The 15,880-nt window shown below is 42.6% G+C and overlaps 1 protein-coding gene across 1 annotated transcript in view; it reads left to right on the forward strand.

The window, feature by feature from the left end:
* Window positions 1-15,880, forward strand: part of LAMB4 (laminin subunit beta 4) — a 41,977-nt gene that overhangs the window by 11,920 nt on the left and 14,177 nt on the right. Inside the window, exons 10-23 of the mRNA XM_074901603.1 lie at window positions 719-898; window positions 1,649-1,758; window positions 2,239-2,318; window positions 3,303-3,453; window positions 4,235-4,366; window positions 5,120-5,305; window positions 6,455-6,576; window positions 7,283-7,403; window positions 8,374-8,551; window positions 9,924-10,067; window positions 10,293-10,524; window positions 12,112-12,269; window positions 13,846-14,070; window positions 15,149-15,369. Of these exons, the coding sequence (XP_074757704.1) occupies window positions 719-898; window positions 1,649-1,758; window positions 2,239-2,318; window positions 3,303-3,453; window positions 4,235-4,366; window positions 5,120-5,305; window positions 6,455-6,576; window positions 7,283-7,403; window positions 8,374-8,551; window positions 9,924-10,067; window positions 10,293-10,524; window positions 12,112-12,269; window positions 13,846-14,070; window positions 15,149-15,369 (2,240 nt within the window). The remainder of the gene's footprint in view (window positions 1-718; window positions 899-1,648; window positions 1,759-2,238; window positions 2,319-3,302; window positions 3,454-4,234; window positions 4,367-5,119; window positions 5,306-6,454; window positions 6,577-7,282; window positions 7,404-8,373; window positions 8,552-9,923; window positions 10,068-10,292; window positions 10,525-12,111; window positions 12,270-13,845; window positions 14,071-15,148; window positions 15,370-15,880) is intronic.

A 15,880-nucleotide genomic window follows, 5' to 3' on the forward strand; every position in this document is an offset into this window, starting at 1 on the left:
GAATAATAACTTTTGCTAGATACCTGCCATAGGCAAGAAAAATAGTCTTTCAGGAATAAAACCCCTTCTTCTGAAAGATGAGCTGAATTCAGTATTAGCATAGGATGGGAAAAATACTCTGGGTATAATTTAATTGTAGTAGTTGATTGGCATGAAAAGTCCTTAAGGAGCCAAGGGGTGATTGCCCGGGGGAGTGGTGTGGCAGATGTCAGCTCTGCTGTGAGAAAATGGTTAGGAAAAAATGGGATGCATCATGAAGGCAGTGTCCCATGCTGAATCCATTGCTTCCAGTAAATAATTCAGCCATGGCCAACTCAGACCAGCTCTGGAGAGGGGTCTCATGTGTGGTACCCCTGCAGCTCTACAGCTTTCATGAGAGCATCCCCAAAATGTGGGGCCAGCTCATCCCCAGGTACTCTGGATTGGGTAGGGAGTGGATGAGGGATGCCTATTTCTACCCAAAAGAAAAGGTACATTTCTACCAAAGTGAAGACTGTAACTCTCCTCCAGAGAAAAGACAGATCTTGGAGACATTCTCATAATATTTCTTAACAGCGGCTGTGCATTAACTGTAAAGGGTTCAACAGAGTTAGCATGGATGAATGTCTTTAATCTGTACAAGAATCCTGAATATGTGCCTACCAGCAGTTCTGTAATTGCGTTTTCATGCTTATGTCTAAATGTGCTTTTTTATCTGTCTCCCTGACCGTGCCTGTAGCCTGCAACTGTGACCCAGAAGGTACGTTGCACAACGGCGTGTGCGAGAGCCACACAGATCCTGCTCTGGGCACGGTCGCAGGCCGGTGCCCTTGCAAGGCGAACGTGGAGGGTGTCCACTGTGACAAGTGCAGGGCGAACTACTATGGGCTGAGTGGCAGTCACCCTCTGGGCTGCCAGCGTACGTAAACCACCTATTTTATTCTTCTTTCCAAAGCATTGTTAAGAGATGGAGGTAGTTAATGCACTCATAAAATAACCAGTTGCATACTATAATTTAATGTCAATGTAATTTAATGTTCCTGGTGTAGCATCTGAGACTGAAAAGATGCAAAATCAGTTGCAGAATAGATAGTATACTATAATAGATCCGGCTGTCATTAATAGAAGGATTGTTAATATGCAATTTAATTGAAAAGGGAGATTAAAACACATGAAGATTATTTTAGCATCAAAATCAGCATAGGGGTGAATGAAAAGCTTAGACTTCATACTGCACAGTGCAGTGTCGAGATGGCAGGAGCTGCTGCCTTGCCATGAGAGCTTCCAGCCAGCCGTTCCTCTGAGAGAGGCTTGCTGGAAAACATCCCGCCCCTACCCAGGCACACTGTGGGACTGGGAGCACGTTATGCCCACAGCATGGTACTTGGCAACATGCAAGGACTGTGCAGTGTGGGTCAGCAGACAGCAAACCACCACACCGGACTTCTGCCAGTGCCCCTGCTCCCCCAGAGAGGGTATCCACCGAGGAAATGGGGCACTCCCTGGGGGCAGTCTGAGGGCTGCAGGGTGCCAGGGCATGTCCATCTGCAGAGCATCTGTCCAGAAGATGAAGACTGCCTGTCATGCTGATGCCACATCTAAAGCAAACGCCAGTCCTGCTGCCATTAGTGGGGCCTGCAGAGGTAACTGCACATTTCTCTTCCTGCAGCCTGCAACTGTGATCCCTCCGGCAGTTTGCCCTTCTCCATCTGTGATCCCTCCACAGGACAGTGCCTCTGCCAGCAGTTTGCCACGGGGCAACGCTGTGAAAAATGCATTGTATGTACTCACTTTTTGTTATTACTTCTGTATGTGTTTTTAGAAGTCTTCTCTCCCGTCTCCCACCTTTTCATTGCCAGACAAGTAAACAATTAGTCAAAATTCAAAATAATTTTACAGCTGTATGCTCCCATTTTGCATCACACATCTGGTTCTTTTTTACTGCTTGCAAACATTTGTGCAATCAAATTGCACTAGGAGGAGCACTCCCAGAAAGGAAAGGAAATGCAGAATGATGTCCTCAAGCTATCTTTGCTGTTTACAAGCAACTTGCTTGCAAAAATTGGTAAATATCCAGCTCTTCTTGTGGTGGCTGAGCACCCATGCAATCTGATAAGAGAAACAACATCCCATGGCCAAGCACAGGCAGCAGCAGTGGTAGTGCTCCAGAGCATCATTCATCCAGGGGAGTAAGTTCTGTTGTGCTTTACATACTTAAATATTTGCTGTAAAAAATCTTCCACTTTCTTTTTATCCCAGGTAGGATACTGGGGTCTTGGCAACAGCTTATATGGCTGTTCTCCATGTGACTGTGATATTGGTGGATCCCAGAATAACGTGTAAGTTAATGTTCTTCAAATTCTTTCTTAGTTTTAATTTTTATGAACTCTTAGGCTTGATTTTCTGATTAGGTTAATAGAGTCTCACTATAAATGGGAAAATAGTCTGTAATTTCATCATACACATTGTAAAGTCAGGTTGGGATCTTGTAAATTTGTTTATGGTAAGGGGATTTACCTTTTTCCTTTGAAGCCAGCTTTGAATCAGCTTGAGCCAAGATTTGTTTAATATAAAATATAAACTGTATGGCTTGATAGAATCAGAGGACCTAATATTAATAGAAATTAGAAGTAAGAGGTGACATTTTTAATTTAGCTTCTTACATCTAATTAAAAGCTAGAAAGATCTTGATTTTTTCTGACATACTGGCTCATATTCAAAATATATAATTTTAGAAGCAAGTTTGGTTTCAGTTGAGGTCCCCCAGAAGTCTGTTGGGTGGGGGTTTTCACTACTGCTGTTAGTCCTCAGACATAGGAGCACATAGTCCGATGATGTAGAGCAGGTAAAAAGCTAGTAATCATCTGATGTGTTAAGTAAGAATGTAAGTATATGAAAACTACCATATGCATCAAATCAGATGTCCTTCTGATCTCATGTCCTGCCTCCAAAATTGCAGGTGATAGATGCTTAAGTATAGTGATAGATACAGTAGTAGAGAAACAGATATAAGAAATGGATACAGGAATAGATAGTAATGAATGCTCAGGAAACAAAAGGATCTGTGCTTCAGATGTCTATGGAATGGACAGAAAAAGACAAAATATGTCATGTCTCCTAAGTGATGAAAAAGTAGCATCAAATAAATACAGCATCAGAAACAGAGTGGGTGGGTGGTAGGAAGAAGTTTAATAGGAGAGGCAATCCAACAATGGAAGAAATTAAGCAAAATTGAAACAAGCGTGGAGCTGAGTTTCTCTCCTGCTGTGAGGACCCAGCCATGCTGCACTCTGATGTCCTCCCTTTACCAACTCTTACCTTAGGTGTTCACCAAAGGACGGACAGTGCAAGTGTCTTCCCAACATCGTGAGCCGCCAGTGTAATGAGCCAGCCCCAGGCTACTTCTTTTTACCCCTGGATTATTATATTTATGAAGCTGAGCATGCAAAGCCCCTTTCTGGCTCTGCACCTTTGGTATGTAGTTGGCTTTTTAGGTGTTATACTGAGAGGGGATCCATGCAGTGGTGGCACGGGAGCCAAGGCTGAGGAGAGGACCCCTTGCTCAGGGAGTGGTGAACTGGTCTAGCATGAATTAGAGAAATTAATTTAATTATTTAAATTAGAGGAAATTGTTTGAGTTTCCAACAGCTATCACAAACTGTGGTATTTCTGGGAATCTCCAACACGGGAAGAACCAAATTCCTCTCTGCTCCATTGGACTCATTCCTGCTGCCTTACATAATGGTCCTGATTGGAGCCCAATTTCCTCAAGAATTTGGCATCCATCTGCAATGTTTTTAGAAAAATTAATTTGTGTTTATTTTTTTCCCTTCAACACGGAGGTAGTTGTTCCCCAAGCAGAGTACAAGTCTGGAATGCATCCCTTCCGCTGCCTATGTTTTTACTAACATTTCTTCTCCAATATATTGTCCAGGAGCTATAGAGAAGGAATAATAAAAAAATGTTTATTTGCAGGTCACATCCCCAAATATTTAGCTATGATCACAACCAGTAATCATCCTACAGTCCAATAATTAAATGGAAAACAGATGTCTGGGACATAGCTTATGAGAGGAAGTGCAAGTTAATTTTAAGAGAGTGAGGGAAAAGGGTTTCCAGCAGCTGCTAGGCCATAGTTTAGAGTTTCATCTAGCAGAGAATAGAGCTTGTTTTAAGAATGTGGATTTTCATTTAGCTTCTTACCTACCCCTCAGAATTGTGAAGATGGTGCTGCTCCTCTCTCATTACTTCATAGGTTAAACCAAGCACTCTTCCAAGATGTGACATCTACTTCCAGAAGCAAGGCTATGAGTTCATGATTGAAAATGGAAAGATTGTATTAAACAGGAGCAAGAAACGAAGTGTAAGAAAATCTGGACTGGAACAGGTAGATTCATACTTGAATAGTTCCTTAAGATTACACCAAATACTAAAATTTTATTTTGCAACAGAGGGCAAGGAAATGTCTGAGCACATGGGATTTGCAGTCCTAGATATTACAATCCTGACACATTAAATCAATTTTTCTCTAGGCAGTTGGGCTGGACATTTTATAGTTCACACTGACAGGTTTGCTCTGCTATGTCCATTGCCATTGTGGAATCAGGTTCAATGAATTTTTTAGAAGAGAAGAGCCCCCATGAAAGGTAAAATCTTTTTTGTTGTTGTTTTGCTTGAAAGACATTTCCAACATTTTCCATTTTCCAACAAGTTTACCAAGACATTAACATGGTACCTACTGCATTTAAACTCTGTCAGCTTTGTCATTGTAAGTATTGATATTTATTTATTCAGTTTATAATGAAGAGTCCAGCCATGTATGAAATCAAGCTTAATCTGGTGAAGGTTTGCAATGTGAATGCTTGGAGATGCTAAATATACAGAGATGGATGGATTATTCTAGTCCATCTCATTGCTGTTGCTGCAAAGCTATAGGAAGCTTTTCTTTGTACGTGACCCTAAACATCCTACATTTGGGAGAATTTTTAGGTTGTTGATCTCAAGCTTGTCAGAAAATGAGGCTGACTGATGGCTGAAATAAGTAAACAACATGGCAAAAATATTTCCTTTCTTTTTTCTGAGTTTGTTTTTTTGTAATTTGACTCTGTGTGTTGTTGAAAATGTCAATATGTCTTTGCAGGGTGCAATGCAGTTTGGACAGGACTCGTCCGTGGCGGTGGTTTTCAGGCAGCCCAGTGCCGGTCGGTCTGTCACATGGACAGGACCCGGCTTTGCCCGTGTTCCCAGTGGAGCTGGGCTGAGATTTGCCATCAACAATGTTCCCTTTGCTATGGACTTTGATATCACGATTCGTTATGAGCCTGAGGTACTTTTAATGTCTTGTGTGTCTTGTGATGTTGTGATAGATGCAGGGTCTATTTTGTAAATGATAGGATGCAGCAACTTGTACCACTCTTTACATTTGAAATTAAAATATTTTGCCTTTTCATCCTTATCAACCAGGGAACATGCTCTCCACTGATCCCCCTAACCATTTCCACTCAAATCTGAAAAAAATGAAAAATCTGAAAAAGTGTTTTCTAAGCATCAGTGAAGATTTAATCTTCTGGAGTTCCTCTTTTGGTACCTTTGCTTGCACTGGACTTTTGTTCCCAAATCAGATACAGACAAAATGCAGCTCCTTTTAGAGGGGCAGGAAAATGTGCAGACAAGAGTGATCCGAGTAGATATTTATCCAGGGCTTTTGCAGACATCCAGCTTTCCAGTTGCTCCAGCTAGGCTCCGAGATGTGTGAGAATTGTAGGAAAATAGCCAAAACCTTATTTTTTGCGGGAACAAAATTTCTCAATGATGAAGACGTGCCTAGGGAAATCTGTTAACCCAAATTTAGTTAAACCCACGTTCACACCCATGTCTTCAAAACCACAGTTTTTTCGATACTGGTATTTGTACATGCCTTGCTCTTTCGCTTTGCAGCTCCCTGGGAGAATCTCACCATTTGAGATCCTCCTTCTGTCTATTGCATCCTGTTCTCTTACTTTCCTTCTTAGGCAAACAAACCTCCCAGTGTCTTAAAACATGAGAACAATTTTGCAGTGGGCTGGTTTGATGTAACTTTTTCCTTCTAAGGATTAATCAGTTCAATTTTCAAGACTTCTGTAACAAAGTCTTTTATGTTTGTTATTCCTTATTATATGTGAGAGGAGGCAGATAATGAAGGGTATCTCTAGGACAACACTGTGCTAAGAAAGGAAACAACTCCAATGACTTTAACAGACCTGTTTCCATTTGCACCAGATGAGATCCTATTTCCATCTCTGGTCTTCAATTAGCCATTGCAAATCCAATGCATTTTTCACAAATAACATTTTTTTAGTCCTGTAAAAAACAAAGAGAACATTTGTTTTGTCACTGCAGTGTGCAATCATTCAGATGGCCTTTGTTAAGCCTGGCAAAGAGAAAGTGGATTTTTCAGATATGAAAAATGACCATAATTTTTGTCCTTTGTTTATAGTCCTTGGAAGACTGGCTAGCAAGCGTTGCTGTCCAGCCCACTGGTGTTTTGTCGAGTCAACACTGCAAAAACAAAGGCCTTCCACAGGAGCCACATGTGTTACCTCTCCCAGCAACAAAGAGGTCTGACTATTCCTGTCCTTTCACCTATAGATTTTCTGTACAAATCTTTGACTAAAGCACTGTAGAGCATAAATGTGTGGGAAAGTGGGAATATTAGAAACACATGTGTGGCCTTTCCTACTGCTGTCACACCACAATGCCATGTAGGCTTTCAGGAAGAGTCTGATACCCCAGTCCTCAGGCTGGCAAAGGTTTATCCAAGCCAGGAGAGCAGCCTGAGATCCAGCTGGGTTTAGTTGTTGCTTTGGTGAAGATCCAACTGCAGATATTTCAGCATAGAATGGAAATATGGACTTAAAGTGACTGTCCTAGCCTGTTTTCAAAACCATCTTTTCAGCCTGGACCTATGTAAAGAATAGAGAGTAGCCAAGAGTATGTGATTGAAGTCTTGATCAAACAGGGACAGGGAAGAACAAAAATGAACAGTAAATTTCAAACTCCTTTGCTTGAAGTAGTAAAACCTGCCATTTTCAGTTTAGTCTCACCAGGTTTAGATTGCACTTGGTGAATCATCCAGGCAGAAGTCATGCAGCTTTCCCAAAGCCTGCAAGCAGCAGGGCTGGCTGTGCTTCCCGCAGCGGCAGCGCCTGCTCAGGGCTGCAGGCATTAGGGTGCAGACACAGCGGGGAGGGAGAGCTCACAGCATCCCCTGAACTTGCCTTGTCTTGACTCCTGGATATAACTGTGCTTCATTTCTGCTAAACAGGATTGCAATTCTGCAAACTCCAGTCTGTCTGGAGATGGGAACAGAATATTCTGTGGATGTGTATTTTTCTCATCCCTCTCCTTCTGACCCAAAGGTGAAATCATTCATCTTGATTGACTCCGTGAGTAGTTCTGTCACAAATCCCTTGAGTCTGTATTTATAACAGTGTGATTTTTTTTTCTTTTATATAGACTTACTCAAAATATTTTAAAATAATTTATAATGTGTTTTAATAGAAATTCAGGGAAGCGTGCTTCTGCTTACCTCCACTGCCACTACGTTTGCATGGTTTTGTATGGAAAGACAGAACTGTATCTGTTTTAATTTTCATGGAGCAATAGCATAATAGCTTATCAAGTCATCCTTGTTGAGTATGCTAATAGTCAGAGGATGTTTATCTGTTGCTCATTTGTTATGAGCACACTCCACATATGCTGACAAGATGCTGTGGTTAGGGATATAAATTCATGCAATTCTTCATCACTTAGTTTTTTTAAAAATCTCTATAACTTGTCTGAATCTAATTTAAAAATCATGGATATATTTAAAGATGACATTGGAAAAGTAAAATTAGTTCTGTACTGTCCTGTGAATCAGGCCCAGACATTTCCCAAGTTTCCACCAAGTCCGGAACTGGGTGTTAGTTTTGGGTCCTTCTCTTGAGAAAAATATTTTTAAGTCCATTCCTCTAATTACTTCTGTAGAACTGGACCTGACAAGGGCTGGCCATACTTGGACATAGAACCTTCAGCTGTTGTTTCTGTCTCAGTAAAACTTTTGGCCAGATACTGCTTTTGGAGATATCAACATGGTACCTCATAGAAGCAAAAACAGTTCTGAGCATATATCTGAGGTCTTATTATAATCCAACTTTTTTATACACAGTCTCTTTTATTTTAAGAACTCAGGGAATGTCTAGACCATCAGAATAAATGTGAATTTAGATGATTGAGCCGCACAATGAAGGATTTGGAAACACAGTGCTCCAGGCCTCTGTCCTTGCAATACAGAGCACAGTAAGAGAATGTGGGAAATTCTGGTTTTCAGTATGTCTAAGCAAAAATATTTTCCTTTCCCTCTTAATGCCAAAGCTTGGACTTATTCCCAGAATCGGCTCCATGGAGAACTTTTGCAGTGAAAAGGATTTAGATGAGTACCAGAAGTATCACTGTATTGAAATTGCATCAGAAGTTGGACCTCACGTCCTGCCCGAAGCGTGCACACGGCTCATAGCGAGCATGTCAGCCCGTATTCACAACGGTGCCGTCGGTAAGGAGCAACTTGCACAGGCAGCTCTTTTGGTCAGTTACTGGTTTTCTCTTGAGTTTGTAAGATATATTGACTGGAGAACTCTCAGCCCATGGTGGGGTAGGTAAGTGAAGCCAATCAGCATGTGGTATGTATGGACATGCAGGAAATGTCCTGCTGAATGCTGAGTGTGCTGCAAACACCTTTTGGTGACATGGCTCTCGGAGTCCATCATACCTGATGAGCTTCATGGAGCAGCATGACAAGGATCATGGCAGTGTTTGTCTGTTTTCTGAAGAGCATTTCAATAAGATGCAGCTTCACCAGATGGCCAAAACAGTAACTTTCCTGTTTTTCTGGCTGCTGTAAAATAACAGAGGTTTTAAGCCCTCTTCCTGGATGCTGCAGGTCAGCTGGATGCACTGGTGGGACTCCAGGCATGATGACACACAAGCTGATGTGCTGGAGGAGATTCACCAAGAAAACCTCAGTGGTATCCCAGCAAGAGGGCAGTGGCAGGTGGGGTTTGAAGGCCCAGGCAGTCTCCTGGATCCACCACAGAAAGGGCAGCTGGACTTGATGGCTCAGGAGACTTCCCTACTGTTGGGCCCAGAGAAATGGAGCTTCTCTGCATTTAGAGTAACAGGAGGGTTTTTTCTGGACAACTTTTGTGGCTAGCTCCTTTCAGGGATCCTTGCCTCAAATGAACCTGATAGCATCTGCTTGGTTTGGGCTATTTTCAGAAGGACCAAAGCCTCACTCACACATCATCTGATGTGGTCATGGCTATGCAACCACACGTGCCCCTCATTTAAGTTTGGGCTGTGCTGACTCCCCGTTAGTCCAATTCCCATAGTGATGGGATTCTCCCAATGAAACATGCACTTTGGCTTTCTAGCGCTGTCATCTGAGGATCCTGGACAAACATCTTCTGTGAGTTAGCAGACCAACTTCACTCAGCAAGTTAGTTCAAGGTGTCCAGAAAGCAGCAAACAATACACAGGTGCATGCCATCTAAATGCTGCTTGCAAGTTATGTCCAGTGCTTCAGCTAGACATAGATATATATCAAACCCTGCTAGACTTCAGGATATCTCCATTTTGGATCAACATTTTGCTATGCCCTCTTTTGTCCTATCCCAAATACCTGCTGAAAGCGGTGCCCTGAATGTGGCAGCTCCAACACTGAGACTTGTGCTGGTGCCTGATAAGCCATCACCATTGATGCTACAGCATCAAATAATTCAAGCTATGGCCATCAGTGGTTAGTAAACCCCTGATGAGAATAATCAAGCTCTTTGCTTCCTATTTTTAAGTGTAAAACCTGAAAGTTTATGAGAGCAGTCACACTCTTTTATAACCAAGACTGTTTTGATTTTCTTTCCCCTTGTCAGCATGTAAGTGCAATCCCCAAGGGTCACTGAATGCCAGCTGCAGTAAACTGGGGGGCCAGTGTCAGTGCAAAGCCAATGTCGTAGGACGCTGCTGTGACACTTGCTCTGCAGGCAGCTATGGCTTCGGCTTCCATGGATGCTATGGTGAGTACTTGACAGCCAGCACCACTGCCAATATCTGGCTCTTCATGCATACCCTAACTTTTTAGGGCTTTGAATCCATTATTATATGTGCAGCAATAGAAAAGATGTTTCAAAAATAATGAATTTTCCATCCCCGCTGCATCCACTGCCTTTGAGCAGTGTCAGTGATGAGTGGGGTTGGTGGGAATAAGTTCAGGACACAGCTTTGCTTTTGGTGTTTTCCAGCATGTGAGTGCCACCCGCAAGGCTCACTGAGCACGCTGTGCGACCAGGTGACGGGCCAGTGCTCCTGCCGCCGGGAGGTGGATGGTCAGCGCTGCAGCCGATGTCTGGCTGGGTATTTTGGATTTCCCCACTGCCGTCCTTGCCCGTGTAATGGCTATGCAGAGCTTTGTGACCCGGTGACTGGAGTGTGCCTGAACTGCCACAGCTTTACAACTGGAAGCCACTGTGAAAGGTAAGGATGGTGGACAGCACTGCAAAGCTCACCCAAACACGAAATGTGTATAGCTGGGACCCCACCTACGTCCTCGTGAATGCATCAGTGACCTTAACTGGAAACACATACTTAAATCCAGGATTAAACTGGGCCTAGCGGCTGAATGGCAGGTACCTATTTGTTTGGCAAATGCATGTAATGCCTGTGGGAGGACTGTGAGCACAGCAAGCATGCAGCATTGCAGTGGGCTCCCAGCAAGAAGGTATTTGAGACCTGGGTGCCATGGTGCCTTGTGCTTGGAGAAATGTGCAAAGCACTGCGAATGAGATGATACACTGACTCCTGCCAGCTTTTAAATTGCCAAGAGGCTAACCTAATGCTGAATACTAATTTTAATACCTGCAATTACCTCTGAGGAGCTTAAATAAACATGCTCTTTTTGCTGGTTCATATTATTTCCATATGACCAGCAAATTACTTTTCCCATGTATTCCAGCTCTGTTCAAAACAGTGCTCCTCTTTTTCATTCTACACACTGGCAGCAGTATCCCAGTTCAACATGGATGTCAGAGTTAAATTCATTAGCAGTTTAGTTTAGTTTGGCTGGATAGTATCTCGTCATTCATTTTTAAGAGGATTTCCCCATGAAACCTACTGAGGTTTTCTTGCAGTGCTTTTGAACAATACAGCCTTTGGCTATTGTGCTTGTAGGTGGCAAATAGATTAAAAGTGGGAGACTGAAATACTTGCCCTGTGCCTCCACAGAAGCTCTAGACTCCAGGGCGAGGATAATCAGATAGCCAAGACTTTTAGCCTGGCTCGTATACAAATAGAGACTTGCGTTCTCATTTGCCATAGTAAAGCAGATCAAAGACTGAGGATGCTTCAGAAGCTGCTGCGTTGCCGCAGATGCAGGGCCATGGGGGACTGGGACGTGGAGGCGGCAGTGGCAGGCAGGAGGGCGGAGGTGGCTGAGCCCTCAGGGAGCCCCCAAAGCCCCCCGCCTGTCTGGGCAACAGCAGAGCCACCACTGCCTCGAAACAGCTGTCACCCCAGGTTTGCAGAACACGTCAGACAGAGCATGGCTGATTTCAATTCATATGCTACATCTAAAATACGCAACATTCTCTGAGTGCTCTGAATGAATCATTGCTTTTTTGCCCATGCCAGGACTTTCTACTGCCATACCAACCACTCTTTGTGTGCATGTATGGAAACAGATTAATGTATGTGGTGATAGGTGAATATACAGAAATTTTACCTGGCAGCTTTTAGCTGTCTGTGTGGACCACGTGTGATATGTCGTATGTTTATATTCTCATTTCGATTAAAATTTTTCCAGAGTAAGTGAAAGTCTTCAGCAATATTCCTTGAAAAGAATACTTATGGTTTTTTTCCTTTTTGCCCCATATTTGGGGCATGCAGCACTGATTTTCTATTTTAGACCAGCTTTGAACCTTGATATATCTGTACCAGTTAATGGGGATAGCATTACAATGTCCTGGAATGTTAAATTAATTGTGCATACATATAAATTGATTCACCTGCAGGGACCAAAAGGAATATTTGATAATTTCTGCTGCTTTGTGTTGACTGCTTTGACAGGTGCATGGATGGCTATTATGGAAACCCTCTGAAGGGAGAACCCTGCCACCCATGCATGTGCCCAGGGGCACCTACAAGCAATAGGTATTTTGCACATTCCTGTTACCAGGACTCCCAGTCTGCACAACTAGTCTGCAATTGTCTCGAGGGATATTCAGGTACAAAGCAAAATAAGGACTGGGTTTGGTTCTATTAAAATCAATGTGAGAGCAGTTACCATCCTCTGCCCATCCTCTGTTCAGAAATGACAAGTGAAGTAATGATAATAAAATAGGTAAGAAAAGTTAACACTCAAATTTACTGAAATGAGGTGGGGAAGTCCTGATGGAGAAGTGTGGGAATTGTTCAATTAGTTTTTGAAAAAGGGATTCACCTACGTGGATACAATGAGGCCATTAAATAATCTGATGGCATTCTCTGGAAACCTCCTCTTTTCCAGGGGCACTTCACTAACCTGGTGGGGAGAACTGCAGTTGCTTGTTAACTCTGAAAAACAAGCACTGGAATCCCAAATTGGAAAGAACAGGGAATCAAAAAGAACTGATAAACTTTCCTAATCAAAGAAAATCTTTCTTCATATAGAGGAATCTTGCTCTGACATTATGCCCAAAAGTGACTGTTTCATCATTCAAACGTTCACTTTAGAAATGAGGTTTCCATTTTCAGCTGTCTCAAATGCAGCAAACTAATGCTTTGCTTACTAAGAGCCCATTGACTTAGCTTGAATTTCTGCAAGGAAAACTGAAGATATTTCCCTCCCCCTGGGCATTGGAAGGATTGCCAGTAATGGAATCAAACACTAATGGGAAACACTGCCAAAAACTAAACCAGTGCTGTCATCTTTACTTAGGCTAGGTTCCTTTACAAGTCAAGAGCAGTTTTGCTTGAATAATTGCTATAGGGCCAAAATGTTCCTTGTTGGTACTCACCCAGGGGACTTCTGTCCTCACAAACCACTGCAATCCTCAGTTCTGGAATTTCTTTCTCCTGCTCCTGCCCAGCAACTGGTGGACACCACTATGGCACCAGGCTCACTTCCTCAGAGACTGTGACAGGCTCTGGTTCTGAGGACCATGGTGAAGGAGTATCCTTGGTTGAGAATGACCCCGTGGATGAGGTCTCAGCAATACCAGCCTGCCCAGAAAGGGAAAGGTTTCTGAGATGCAGAGAGGTAGCACTCCAATTAGGGCAGGCATTGGGATGACATGCAGAAGTAATTGCAATGCCAGCAAGCAAGGACAGGGCATCCCAGAGCTTGTCTGACCTCCCAAGGATCCTCCATGGGGTTACAGAAAGGAAGGTGGGTCTGACAGACTCGGGGGTGCTCCAGTAAAGGGCACCCCCCACCTTCCCATGCTGCTATCAGGGTGAAGGCCGCAGGTAAAATCCTGTAAATATGGCCAACCCTGACTACTGGCATTGAAAGGTCTCTGATGGAAACAGATGTCTGGAGGTGTTATGTGAGAGGGTACATATTTACTTCTACTGAAAGGGCTTCCATGATAAAAGCAACTTGGGATGAGGAGAGTGCGTTTCCATCAGATTTCAGTGGGGGAGATGTAATTTAAATTGATCATAGGATTAAAGGGCAACAGTCTCAAACAGGTGGATATTTTCCATTGGAAATGTGCATTTGAACAGTTGGTCTGAATCTTTTAACAATGTTACTGAAAATTACATGTTTCACTTGAATTCCCATCAGCCAGCAAATATTTTTACCTTCCTCTCTGACAGGCAGTCGGTGTGATGAGTGTCCTAGTGGGTTCTACAAAAACCCAGGCAGTCCCGGGCTTGACTGTGTGTCATGTCCCTGCAATAACAACATTGATGTGACAGACCCAGAGTCTTGTAACAGGGTCACCGGGGAATGCACCAAGTGTTTACACAACACCCATGGAGCAAACTGCCAGTTCTGCAAACCAGGGTATTTTGGCTCAGCCCTCAATCAAAACTGTCAAAGTAAGTAAGCAACAGCACTGCAACTGTATATTACTACCAAGAAAAGATTTAAAGAAATTAGGCTATTGGGGGAGGTTAGCCCTTGGAGTGACAGTAAAACTAAAGCAGATCAATGGAGCAAAATATGAGAATACCAAATATATTCTAATTCAGGGATACAAATAATTGTTAATATGGCATCTATTAAATTGTCATTTAAGTCTCACTAAATCTCATACTGAGTATCACTCTGAGGAAATACTAATTCATGAAATGAAATCAGTACTCTCTGTTAGAAAAATAAATGTGCATTCAGCCTATTCAGGAAGGAATCAAAACTAAAGGAATCAAAGATAATTATCCATGTTGCTGGCTGATGCCAACTAAGCAATGCTCAGTTAACCAGATGATCCCTTGCTGAGCTCCCTGCCTTACCTGTTGTTTTCATTAAGTGTCTAGAATGAGATCGTTCAGACAATTTCATAGACTCCATGAGGACATTGTCAATAATGCAGCACTTTTAACAGAAAGACAGGAGTGTAAGAAAAAGCAGGGCATAAATTTCTTCCCAACATTTCTCAAAGAATATTTTCACAAATGTGCCTGATTGAGGGTCTAATTTCTACAGGTCAGATGATTACAGGTATATTCAAGAAACTCTTTTTCTGGGAATCTCTAAAATACAGTTCAAGCCTATTCCTTGTTCATTCTTGGAAGATGTCAGTTAGAAATGGTTGAGCAAAAAATTTTGGCTCCTCACAAGGAAAGCTTCTTATCTTACTGGAGTTTCCCACGCTGGATAGTGCCTACTGTAAATCAGCTTCTCCTTACCCAGCATATTTAACAATTCATTCTAATAAGATTCAGATTCACTACACCTTCATTTTTTGTCCCTGTACTAAAAGTACTGACCGTTCCCAGCAGGTTTGTTCAAAGTGATATATAAGCTATCAGTGAAAGATAGGTAAACTGTATGAGATTAAAAAAGTGTTCAAGAGTACTAGAAGTAAACCTGCAAGATGGGCTTTATATACAGCTCTGACTGTCCATCAACTGTCTATATTATCATCTGCTATAGTAATTGTCCTTCTTTTTCCAGGGTGCATATGCAATCCGGTGGGTGTTGGCCCTGCCATGTGCCCAGTGGGGGATGGAGCCTGTCTGTGTGACCCAGCCACAGGAGCTTGCCCTTGCCTTCCCAACGTGGTGGGTGCAACATGTGACCAGTGTGCCTCTGGCTACTGGGACCTGGCTAGTGGAAAAGGATGTCAGATCTGTGACTGTGATCCAAAAAACTCCCAAAGCAACCAGTGCGACCAGGCAAGAAAATTATTCTGCTTTCTGGGAACTGGGGTGGTGGTGTTTAGGCATGGCATGGCATGGTGGGGACCCTCTTATAAATGAGGATAGTTTTTTGTTGTGCTCCCTGAAAACAAGAAGTCTTGGCAGGTTTGCAGTTGGTACAATCACACTTTGAGTCATTATATCAAACATACTGTTCTGATAATGTGGCTCTGCTTTAAGCAATTTCTCTTTTCTTGTATGTTTTTTTGTCAAGTGGATCTTATAAATACTTTGTAAGAGAATGTCACATAGGAAAAAACTGCCTCGTAAATATACATATAGGGAAAAAGGAAGTCCAGCCTGGACCCAAGAATCTTATGACTATTTTTTTAAGTGTTTATTTTCATAAAGTAGCAGCTGCGGCCATTATATTAATCATGTCTCGTCTATCAGACTGCTAGGGTACTTCTTCACATCTCTGTTTCCTGGGCCTTTTTTAGAGCTAGAATGTAGAAAAATTAAAACAGCATATCAGAATAGAGAGGTG

This window comes from Athene noctua, chromosome 3 (genome assembly GCF_965140245.1).
Source record: "Athene noctua chromosome 3, bAthNoc1.hap1.1, whole genome shotgun sequence".
NCBI classification, from domain to species: domain Eukaryota; kingdom Metazoa; phylum Chordata; class Aves; order Strigiformes; family Strigidae; genus Athene; species Athene noctua.